General features: G+C 42.3%; 1 protein-coding gene across 1 annotated transcript in view; it reads left to right on the forward strand.

The window, feature by feature from the left end:
- The window catches only part of LOC148535468 (cathepsin D-like), a 38795-nt gene that overhangs the window by 25434 nt on the left and 572 nt on the right, over positions 1 to 12789 (forward strand). The window contains exons 6-8 of the mRNA XM_088462572.1: positions 3637 to 3759; positions 6852 to 6996; positions 9489 to 9587. Coding sequence (XP_088318698.1) covers positions 3637 to 3759; positions 6852 to 6996; positions 9489 to 9587 — 367 coding nt within the window. The remainder of the gene's footprint in view (positions 1 to 3636; positions 3760 to 6851; positions 6997 to 9488; positions 9588 to 12789) is intronic.

The following is a 12789-nucleotide window of genomic DNA, read 5'->3' on the forward strand; positions in this document are numbered from 1 at the left end:
ACCTGTATAATAAGTTTTACAACCAATCTGTGGGGCCCAGTACAGTACTATTGATCTCATTCTAAAAATTGTCCTGGACTCAATTCATTCATTATCTCCCAGATTCAATCCCCGATGTTTATTTGTTTAAACAAGATAATTTCATGTACTGGGAAATTTTTCTAATAGTCATTTAATTTTGTCAAGTCATTAAAGCTAATTATATTTTCCTCTATATATTTTTTTTTTATTACTTATTAATTGTAAGAGATTATATGTATTCCAGATGTTGCTTGTTGTCATTGTATCTGTTATTCTAATACTTCTTTTCCACCAAAAACCCGGGTCCGACCTGGGTTTTCAGACATGGTTCCAACCCAGGTCAGACCCAGTTTACACAGCACCATTGATCTGGGTTATTCTCAGGTCAGCCCCGTTCACACTGAACCTGGGTCTACCCTGCTAAACTTGTGAAGTCATAAAAAGTGGAAGGTGACTGCTCCACAACCACCAATCAGCTCATTTTAGGCATGACCCAGGTCGGATAACTCGGGCTGCGCCTTTTACACTGCACCATTACCCAGGTCCAACCTGGGTCCAACCCTGGTAGCTACCTGGGTTGGATTGCCGGGTCATTTGACCCGGGTTATTTTTCAGGGACCCTTTTACACTGAGCTGCTTTCTGGGTAGACCCAGCAGTAACCGGAGTTATCGCAGCAGTGTAAAAGGTGTAATTCAATTTGGTGCAATGTTGAGATGCTACAATATGTGCGGTTGCACACATTGTCTATATTTACGGCAGTCTAACATTTTTACAATTTTACAGTACACACCTATGGTGTTGCGATGTAAAATGAGCGATGTTGTGGTTACGATGTGTTGTTATTACGAGTGTTCCCATGCATGTATGGTGCATGCACTTAAAATATTTCTCCTATGCCAATTTTGCAATGTAATGTAGTTGTGTAGGTAGGTTTGCCATCTCATCACATTAATAAGGGACACATATGAATTACACAGATTCTGTGGCTGGCTGACTTGAAGCCTCTATTTCACCTGGTTTTAATCATCCACAGAGCCTGTGTAATTCATAATGTCCCTTATTAAAGGGATGAGCTGGCAACCCTAGGTAGAGGAGTAGGGTTAGGCAATGATTGACAGGGAGAGGGAGAGAATGAAAAGGATAGGCAGTGAGTGACAGGGAGGCAGTGGGTGGCAAGGTGAAGTAGAGGGAACGGCAGTGGGTTACAGGGAGAAGCAGTAGGTGACAGGGAGGGGCGGCGGGTTACAGGGAGAAGCAGTGGGTGACAGGGAGAGGCAGTAGTTGACAGGGAGAGGTAGAGGATGACAGGGATAGGCAGTGGGTGAAAGGGTGGCAAGATGAGGTAGAGCGATAGGGAGAAGTAGTGGGTGACAGGGAGCGGCAGCGAGTGACAGGGAGAAGCAGTAGGTGACAGGGAGGGGCAGTAGGTGACAGGGAGGGGCAGTAGGTGACAGGGAGCGGCAGCAGGTGACAGGGAGAAGCAGTAGGTAACAGACAGGCAGTGGGTGACAGGGAGAGACAGTGGGTTACAGGGGTACAAGCACACAGTCCTGTACAGTGCAGAGTACCTTGGTGGGGTTGAGTTCACAACGGCCTCTGCTAATGCAATCATTTCGCTCCTCTTTCAAAACCCCTGCATGCTACTGCACATATGCGGTCTGCTGACCATGTAGTTGTGGTGGCCATTGCCGTGGATTTAGTGTAGCCCATAGGCTACTGCGGGTAAAGTCATCGCATTCCGGAGGTTGGTATTTTTTTTCTCTTCTAGCAAAATAAATGAATTCTCTTTTTCTGAGCTATTAGTAGTGTAATTGTAATTAGTTTGCAATGTTATGCTCTAATAATTTGGAATGTAGGATGTTTCAGTTGAGTAGAAGGGTTTGGGGAGACCCAGCACATCAGAAGCACTAGTAATCTCCCTGGGGACATGGCACACCCATTTCACTGTTGACCACACACACCTATTTGGCTTCCAAACATCTGGACTGATGGCAAGTAGATATTCTTTAGAACATTGGATATAATAGTGTACTCAGCCCTTTCTCTCTTTTACTTCCTGGTAAAACTGCTTAGATATAAAGGGTGCTCATCATGTGATCATTCAGAGCCAATATGCTAAAAGCTGGCAGACTTCCCACAATAGGATGATGTCACAGCGATCATCTCCGGACCGCACTGACCATGCTCCTGCCAGTACAGTACATGTGATATTCACTCTAACTGTGCATTTCATGAATACACCTGATCAGCAAATGGCTAACTTCATGTAGACAAGTTAATATAGAAGAAACTATAGCACTGTCACACATGGTAAGTTGACATACATTAGTTATACGTTGTTTAGACAGCTGGGTAATGTGTAGTTATGTGTAGGTGACGGTTAGGTTTTACAATTGGTGATAAAGAAGCTTACTTTCCCATGCATATCTCAGGTGTACCTCTGCAGGCTTATGGGCACAAAGTATCACCAACAGGATTAGGGAAGATCTATTCTCCAGGATATTTGATATTTACAACAATTTGTGATCTAACAGCTTCTGTTTTTATATATATATATATATATATATATATATATATAAATATATATTTTATTACATGTTCAAACAAAAAAAATTACATTTGAAAATACATAAAATGCGTTTCATTTAATTGAATCCTTTATAACTTTTAATATGACACTTTGGGGGTGTCCAATTAGTCCCGAACATTGTTCAGGCGCTAATAGATCCCCCGGGGCTATCCAATTAGCCCCGAAGTCAATCAGATCCTGGCACTTATTGGGGCTTTTTATTCAGGACCTGATATGTCCCGAAAAATAATCCACGAAAAGTGCAGTTTTTTCACCCCATGAAATGGCGAAAAGACATAGGTCCGGTCCGTGAGCTTATCCTATGTGTTTTTTCAGGAGAAATATCCTTTTATTTCATCTGAAATAATAGGATAGTGGGAAAAAAACATCAGCTAAAAACGGGGATAGTCTGCGAAAATCCCCATTTTTCGCCGATCGCGGCCTATTGAATACCCCTCTTTGAAAGAAAATTCCCAATTCTTGTATTTCAATCTTTAAAACTTCAAATGAATCTTGAATGCACCTGAAATGAATAATTGATTTCTAAATATTACAACACAGATGGGATGTAGTGTACCTGTCAGCAATTAAATGGGGACTCCAGACGGTAGGAGGCAAATGTAAAATGCTACTTACAGCATTAGTACAACTGTACAGCAGGATGATTTGCCATCATCCTGTACTGCCGGCAAGCGTAAAATTCTTAAAGCACCATTTCCCACATGCCGACATTTAGGCATCTGTTTACCATAATGTTTGGTGTCATTTTGATTGTCCACAAGTTGTATGTATCCCCACTGAGATGACTATATTACTATACATTAGTAGGGTCAGAGAACATTATACTGGATGGATGGTCTCATCACTTTAGCAGCCACTGCGAGGATTAGAGAGCTAATACTTTAGTATAACCAGTCAGGATCAATACATCAGACCAAAGAGGTACAGTTTGATATTTCTTCTTATCCTAGTATGCTTTATATAATTATTGTTAAAATACATGTGACTGTAGAATGTTAGAATTATTTCTGTTTCATTGGTGAAGAGATCCTACTGCACCGATTGGAGGAGAATTGCTCTTGGGAGGCACAGACCCTAAATACTACACAGGGGACTTCCGTTACCTGAATGTTACTCGTATGGCTTACTGGCAGATCAAGGCTGATGAGTGAGTACTTAACTATTATTATTACTGAAGTACAATTCCCATCACCCCTTGCACCGGTTCTCTGTGTACTGTGATGCATAGATTTTTGTGTGCTGCTCTACCACCCTTTGGGCTCCACCACCGTAGTTGGTATTTGCTATTAGTTCACTCCTGTACCTTCTTAAAATATCTGCAGCCATACAACAAATTAACCATTATGTCTACCGATTCAGGGACTGACAGAGGCTCACAGACTATAGGGTTTATTTACTAAAGTGCAGGTGTTAAGAAGTGGAGTTGTTGTCCATAGCAACTAATCATATTCTACTTAACAGTTATCTAGCACCTTCTAGAAGATAATAGCTAGAATCTAATTGGTTGCTATGGGCAACATCTCCACTTTTAAAAACACACACTTTAGAAAATATACCCCTTATACTTTACAGTTCAGTTGACTACTGCCATGGGGACCAGGTTCGCACCTAGCTTTGCGAACCTCTATATAGGCCAATTGGAGGACGAGCTCACATGGGGTGGCAGCTTTGTTGCGAACCTGGTCCTCTATGGCAGATACATAGACGACCTGTTTTTCATTTGTAAGGGAAATATGGAGTCATCCAACAACTTCGTCACCTATCTTAATAACAATTAATTTCAATTAACCTTCACCAGCACCATTAGTCTCACCACCATCAACTTCCTAGATATCACTCTTTCCATCAAAAATGATGACATTCAAACATGCACGTTTCAGAAAGAAGTGGATTCAATAATTACATCCACTTCAAATGTAATAATTACAAAAATGGCTACAAAACATTCCAGCAGGTCAATTACGCTGGATTTTTAGAAATTGTTCCAAAAAAAAAACAATTTTGAGGAACAAGCTACAACACTTTTACAATCCTTTAAAGATAACAAATATCCTGAGTCCCTCCTGCAAGATTCATGCAACAAAATTACCAGATTGGATCACAAAACCCTGCTCAGAATTATTAACAAAGATAACAATCAGAGAAACCAAAACGCCTTTTAAAAATGTAATTAAAATTTATCACGAGATATAATACAGCATCCTCCAAACTTAAAAAAATAATCGACTATAATCAAAACATTCTTTACACTGATCCTCTGATGAAATCAGAACTAGGAACAGGGGTTAAAACAATTTTTAAAAAACAAAAAACTTGGGCAATATATTGGCTCCAAGTGCACTCACAGATAGGTCCATACAAGATACATATAAAGGAAATGGTTGGCTCACCGCACCCACAAAAGGATCATTGAAATGTGGGTCCACTAGGTACATAAACTGCAAATTCATTAAAAATAAAACAAATAAATTCCATTCCAACATCACTAAAGAATAATTGTCCATACATACATTTATCAACTGTAACACAAGCTATATCATTTATTTGATACAATGTAGATATGGCCTCCCATACATCGGGAGGACCACTAGGAAGTTGAGCAAAAGATTCCTTGAGCACCGTAGGAACATCTGCAAGAAAAACTTGGACCATACTTTATCTAGACACTGTGCAGAGGATCATCAGGGAGATCTAAGTTCTGTTTCTGTTATAGGAATTGAACATATCAAAGAAACAGAAAGAGGAGATGACAGATTCACCAGATTATGAGGCTTTCTGGATACATAAAAGTCACATATTAAAACCAGACGAAACAGTGGAAGTAGATCTTTAACTTCTCTCCTCTCAGTCCCTGTTATCTAAGAAGGCCACAGGTAGAGTCACTCTCAGGGCATGCCACGGTCTGTTCACCTGCACCCAAGGTCCCTTGGGGTAGCTGAAAACAGAAATATTTGCAGTCCCATTAGTACACCCTTGACAACCCTGTTGGGCCTACTAACACATATTATATATATATATATACCAACAATTCGAGGCGGCACTGAAGGTCTTTATCCTGCTTTATTGAAACACACCAACGTTTCAGGGCACCAGCCCTTTTGTCAAGGTTATATATATATATATTGTATATATTTATACTATTAACATAGTGCTATTCCTCCTCTTTATTCTGTTACTTGTTTAAATAGCTAGGTATAATATCCCCCCCCCCCTCCCCCCCTGGTTTTCATCTCCCCTCTATTGTTTAGTTTCTTTGGGTATTTGTACTTGCTCACAGTGATCTCAGTCTTCATATCTGAGCATTGTCTTTGTTATTTGATTGTTACATATATAGAATATTCTATGTCTCCTGACAGAATCTCTTTTAAAATGTGGTTAGATGTAGTTATTCAAGCATTTTGCTAATATCGATGCTGGAATTTACCCAATAGGTCTATGTACACTAGTTTATGTTTAATATTCCCTTATTCTCACAAAAATAAATTTGGAGTATTAACATCTCACAGCCTACTCCATTCCGAATAGCCTGCCAGCACTTCCATTTAACACACGTGGCTTGCAGGCCAGAGTCTCCACACTAACTGAGCACACAGGACATTATTGCTATCTGGTCCCGATCAGACCATTGACGCTTATCGGTAAGGCAATTTTGATTACTAGACACCAACATCCTCAATACGGTGTCTAGCATTTACTATCACTGAAAGTATCGGAAGAACAATTAGCTCCTGATTTTACTTCTGGCTAATAGCAAATGAATATACCTGCACTGGTCTGATACTACAGCCAGATCTAGTTTGTAGCACCAGCTGAGACATTTTTTGCTGAAACTCTGATATATTATTTCCAAAGAATCAAATGGATACATTCCGTATACAGTATGTTCACTGTGAATACTGCTCCACAGAACTCTTTCATTGCTGATCTGCCGCTGGTGGTCATTATTATCCATGTTGTGTATAATGTTTCTATATATGTGTAGTAGAGAAATTGCTCATCTTGTGCCATACATGAGGTTTTTTTATGTGTACATTTTTTTTTTAAATTAAAGAATATATTTTTAATTCCAATTTTGACTTGTTGGCTTCTGAATATCTAAGAGTGCGCAGTCTACAATTCTTTTTACTTTTCATTTTGGGAGGAGTGCACACCTCTCGACTTAACAGCTGCACCTAGTCTATTCATATTTCAAATTAGCGCCTCCACACGTTTGATTTTATTGTTCCTATCTCTCCATAGAGTCACCGTCGGTAGCCAACTCTCTCTCTGCAAAGGGGGCTGCCAAGCAATTGTGGATACCGGGACTTCTCTGATTACTGGCCCGAGTGCAGAAATTGGCGCGCTCCACAAGGCCATAGGAGCGTCTCCACTGTTCAACGGCGAGGTAATATAGGAAACACAAAAACTCTATTGGTGCATATACACGGTCAGATTTGTCAGATCTGTCAGATGAACGATTGAACGATTTTACCAAAGATTTGAACGATTTGAACGATTTTTGACTGCATTAAAATGAATGGAATCGTCCAAGTCTGACTGCAAACACATCAGATGTCAGATATCGTTATCTGACCATCGGGAACGCGCATCGTTCATTGTCCATCGTTCAGGCATATCAGATATGTCAGATTTTCCTTCAGATATGAACGATTGAACGATTTTTTAAATAGTTATTCGGATCTTAAGAAAAATCTGACCGTGTGTATGCAACTTATGTTGGTCATTGCTGCTGTGTTACTTTACTAGACCATAGTGATGGAGCAGTTGCACTATTTGGACCGGTTGATGTGGTCACAACCATCATTATTATCCATAGAAGTAAAGTCTAAAAGATTGTAAAAACAAATTACTTCGCTCTTAAATTCATTGCTGTTCACAAGCAGGCAGATTTGGTCATTGTCAGGTGCAGATTTGGTCATTGTCAGGTGCAGATTTGGTCATTGTCAGGTGCAGATTTGGTCATTATCAGGCGCAGATTTGGTCATTGTCAGGTGCAGATTTGGTCATTGTCAGGCGCAGATTTGGTCATTGTCAGGCGTAGATTTGGTCATTATCAGGCGCAGATTTGGTCATTGTCATGGTGCAGATTTGTCATTGTCAGGCGCAGATTTGGTCATTGTCAGGCGCAGATTTGGTCATTGTCAGGAGCAGATTTGGTCATTGTCATGCGCAGATTTGGTCATTATCAGGCGCAGATTTGGTCATTGTCAGGCGCAGATTTGGTTATTGTCAGGCGCAGATTTGGTCATTATCAGGAGCAGATTTGGTCATTGTCAGGCGCAGATTTGGTCATTGTCAGGCGCAGATTTGGTCATTATCAGGCGCAGATTTGGTCATTATCAGGCGCAGATTTGGTCATTATCAGGCGCAGATTTCGTCATTGTCATGAGGCAGAATTGGTCATTGTCAGGGGCAGACTTGGTCATTATCAGGGGCAGATTTGGTCATTGTCAGGTGCAGATTTGGTCATTATCAGGTGCAGCAGTATGCGGCAGGGGCTGACATATCGGGCGGTTGGGCACCGTATCGTCCAGTGTGTATGGGCAGCCTGATATGTTGGCCGGTCGGTGGGGATGTCGTGGGTCGCATTGCTGGGTAAATACGTCGTCTAGTGTGTACCCAGTTTTAGATTTGAGAACAATAGAGCAAATCCAGTACTCCCATCACAATGGTAACAAATGAGGAAGGAAGATAAATACAGATGATAGACCATGGTAACAGTGGCTGTAATCCTGAGGTTATTAACACTGAAAGAATTACAGGTAAAGGTTAAAACAAGGAAGTGTCTTCTTTACATATGGGTATAGCAAAGCAGAGTGCCCCAAACCCTGATCTCAGAGGAATTACCATCTGCTTGTAACAATAGTGGGGCACAACCCAAATCTCAGACAAGAAGCAGATCCCATAGGGCCGGTATGAAAGGTGGGCAGTGTAATACCAGGAACTTGTGCAAATCCCTTTAATTGAATAATACTAAACTTATAGAGCCCCAAGGGCTGGAGACTCAAATATTATCACATAGCAAACCACAGGGTGTTAAGCCATGTCATTATGACCCATTGTGACCCCAAGCAGTAATAACAGCCTACAAATCATACCGCCTACCCTTCCGGAATGACCAGGAGGCTTCCGGAAATCTAATAAAAGTGGGCAAGTCTCCCAGAGGCTGGAGCCACCCTGCCGCGGCCATCACTTCCCAAGTGAAGTGGGCAGTACAGGCGGGTGATGATGCAATTTGCATTGAATTGCATCATGGTGGAACTGCCCCCCACTTCACGATGCCAGTAGTTGTGGCATTGTATAGCAAGGCGGGACTACGATGAGGCAATCGTGTTGTCATGCCCCAGACACGCCCACCTCCACTGCGCCACCCCCCTCCCCCTTCCCATAGTGCTGACCTGGGGCAGCCAGGTTAGCAAGTATGCCTACAATTCATGACCAAATGGTCTCATATTGACATCTATTGCCCAAGGTCCAGTTGGATACATACCTATATCCCTAAAACCAAGCTCACTTAGGGGGAAATGTATCAAACCTTCGAAAGAGATAATGTGGTGAATTTGAACATAGCAACCAGCCGGCTTCTAACTGCCATTTTACAGACTGTGCTAGAAAATGATAGATAGATAGATAGATAGATAGATAGATAGATAGATAGATAGATAGATAGATAGATGCTGATTGGTTGCTATGTTCAACTTCTCCACTTTAAAAATTCTAATAAGCCATGTGATATATTTAAGCCAGAAAAGTTACCCTAAGAACTTGAAAGCTACACCTGCCTTTTTAGATGTGAATTAACTGAATGGACAGGGTACACCAGTAATTCACATGGAAATTAACATATTATTTATGTGTCCCTTTTGTTTCTTTTAGTATATAATTAACTGCAACAAAATTCAATCACTGCCCAACATTACGTTCGTCCTGGGAGGCATACAGTACAACCTAACCGGAGCGGACTATGTGCTGAAGGTAAGAACCCTGTATTATCGCAGTCACCTATATAGAATTGATATATGGAACAAGGAATGTGGTATCAAGTGTAAATTGTAAGGATATTAGAATCCCACAAGCAACAAGGTAGAAGATTAGTACTTTTATATAGGTCATGGAATTCCAGGCTGACTTTGGATATTCTCTTAATGTAGAATTATGATTTATTATGAACTGTGACTTGTCAATACTCACGATTTTCCAGCAATCTTTGCCACAGGGTATGAAGGAGCAAGACACACGGGCATCACCACTAGGCAAGGTCGTGTCCCTCTCTCTCCTTTCTGTCATTACATGAAGGAAGAGGCATAAAAATGGAGCTCCTATTTATTTTTAGTATGAATAGGCACAATCATTCATGCTTAGCTTTTCCCTGCCGCTAATGATGGTGGATGGATAGGAGTGGAGAATTGTTGAGTCATCAAGCGCACCCACTGCTCTTTGGGTGTTAATGGATTTAATTATTATTATTAATAAAAAAAGATTATTATTATTAATAATATTATTAATAATATTATTAATAATAATAATAATAATAATAATAAATAATAAGGTAAATATTAACCCTCACTGCAAATAACTGTAACCTGTTTTACACATGTAGCAAGTGTTAAAGGAACACCTGGAGCATCACACTGACATTCTGGAAGCACTAAAGTACCCAGTTTCTACCACCAGATGTCATATTACACTGGAAACCCCATTCAGAGAAATAAGAAAATTATTTGAAAAAAAAAAAAAGAATAAACAAATAGATTTAAAGGGCAATGTGGCTCCCTAGGAAAAATAGAAAATGACCGGTAACCCTTCTGGTTCACATTAAACAGTTACAGAACAAGCATGGGGTTACCCTGTTAAGTGGAAATGAGCACCATGGTAGTCAGGCTGGGCCAGTCACACTATAACAAGGACACCTGCAGTGTGGGCCCTGCCTGTCATACCCTCCCGATTCGGGCAGGAGCCTCTCGAAAATCGGGTGCTGCTCCCGGCCCCACGGATAGGCAGGCAAGCCCCCGGCAACCTGTCCGCAATTACAATATAAACCCCGGTCAAATCGCGTGATCGTGGCCCCGCCCCTGTTTCACATTGCAGTTAATCTGGGCATTGTGAAGAGGAGGGGGCCACGATGATGCAAATGCGCTTTCACGACCTATGCCCTGCCCCTTTTTGCCACGACACGCCCCCACCATGGAAGCCCGACGGCTCCCTCCAGGAAGTCGGTAAGCATGTCATAGGAGTGCGCAGAAGCCAGCACAATGGGTGCCACAGCGGAACCTCCCCCACCACTGGTTCATGGACTACTACCCCCCTCTGGAAAATAGACTACTCACCTGGGCGGGGGAAGGGGGGGATGGGGTAGTCCATCACCTGGTAGATTGGGCGGTCCCACTGCAGCACCCTCTGTGCCGGCTTCTGCGCATGCCTATGCCTGTCATAGTGGAGACCAGATGAGGCTCCATGAATTGCATCATCGAAGTACTGCCCATGTGGCATAATCAGCACTGTAACAGGGCGCCAGTGCACCTTGTGCTGCCACCTAAGTGCACAATGTCACACTGAGGGACAGGGGCCACCAGTACAGGAAAGTACAGCACTCCTTGAAGCATCCTGAGGCTGCTCTGAGCTGCTGTATGGGCTGCAGGATGCGTACCCTCAGTGTACAAAGGACGCTACATGTGGCACTGCAGTAGTGATACTGGTTGCAGGGTGCCATTCCAGGTGCCCTGCTAGCCAGATGCAGGGGCCATGAGGCAGTAATAGTAACGCCCCCAGGGCCCTGCTCCCCGGGATCAATGGGACTACTAGTACACCTTAAATTACGGCCCTGGGCATAATGGCTTAAGCTGTGGGGAGTGGAGACCATGATGACGCAATTCATGGCTTCATGGTCCAGCTTTGCTCACTTCACTGGAGAAGCAGGCAGAATCTGGGAGGCTGATCTACTCTCTCAGGCGCCCGGGAGAACTCTCCCAAATTCAGGAGTCTGCCAGAGTAGACAGGTATGCTATAGACTATGAGCCCTGCACTGAAGAGCTTGTTGTGGGGCCCTAGGTGCTAGGGGTAAGGGTTAATAAAAAGTCAATACAATTTTGTCACCCCCAATGGTTCCAGTACAATTTCATATGGCCCCTCGGCACCACTCATTAATCCATTTATTAATAATTATCCACTTCAATTCCAAACATTCTATCGTGGTGCTCCTGGCCTGCAGTTATAATTATGTATTAGGCTTTTTATGTCACTCCTTCTGCACTGCATCCAGAGTACCTTTATATAGCAGGATATTCCATTTTAGCAGTGGGGCTCCATGATCATTAGTCTCCTAGTGCCTGGTGCAGGGAGGGTGCCAGCCCATATGCTGAAATGGGGGGAGAATACTGGGGCTCCCACAGCCTGGTGAGCTGGGTCTTGGTCCACATGCTGCCTGTCTCTACTTACCAGTATGAGACCGCTGTTGCCTCTTCAAGATGGCAAGATCTCCTGCTGCCGGATCGGGGGAATGGGAGAGTGTAGGACATCCTGCCTGTACGTTAAAGTTCCACCACTGCTTCAGATTCTCCATTTTTCTGTTTTAGAACCATGGTTGGGCTTAATTTACCAAAAGGTACAGTAGGCTAGGGGTGAGGAGTGGGGCAAAAGCAAACTAGTAAAAGGACAAGGGACCACATGCAGTGGACCTCTTTGCTTCCTCTGGTCTGTGGAGGGCCAGGGTAAGAAATGAGATTGGCACCCTGGGAGTGATTAGGGGGCCCCAGTATACTTAAGACCTGCTAATTGTACCAAAATAATAACAAAAATAATAATATACATGATTTTATATTAAACATTAACTGAAGATGACTACTCAAACCCTCAGTTAACAAAGTTGTTAAATCTAATCAGAGGGGGAAAAAAGAATTCTCAGAAACAAAAAGATGCCTCCACCCACCATTAAATGATCAAAGCAGGGAGAACTCAGGACTCACATTTGGTGCCAGCCAATCACAAGCAGCTATCTACACTGGCCACTTATGACTGGCTTATGGTGAAAGGAAACCAGAAGTCTCCATGCATTGATCCCACATTAATGAAGACTAATCAAAACTCTATTGTTTTATGAAAAAACAACTAACAACTCAGTGGTCCTATTCATTGGTCCATTAATTTCAATGGCCCATCAATTTCAATGGAGTTTCTAGCA

Source organism: Taudactylus pleione, unplaced genomic scaffold (assembly GCF_031769625.1).
Source record: "Taudactylus pleione unplaced genomic scaffold, aTauple2 ptg000051l, whole genome shotgun sequence".
NCBI lineage: Eukaryota > Metazoa > Chordata > Amphibia > Anura > Myobatrachidae > Taudactylus > Taudactylus pleione.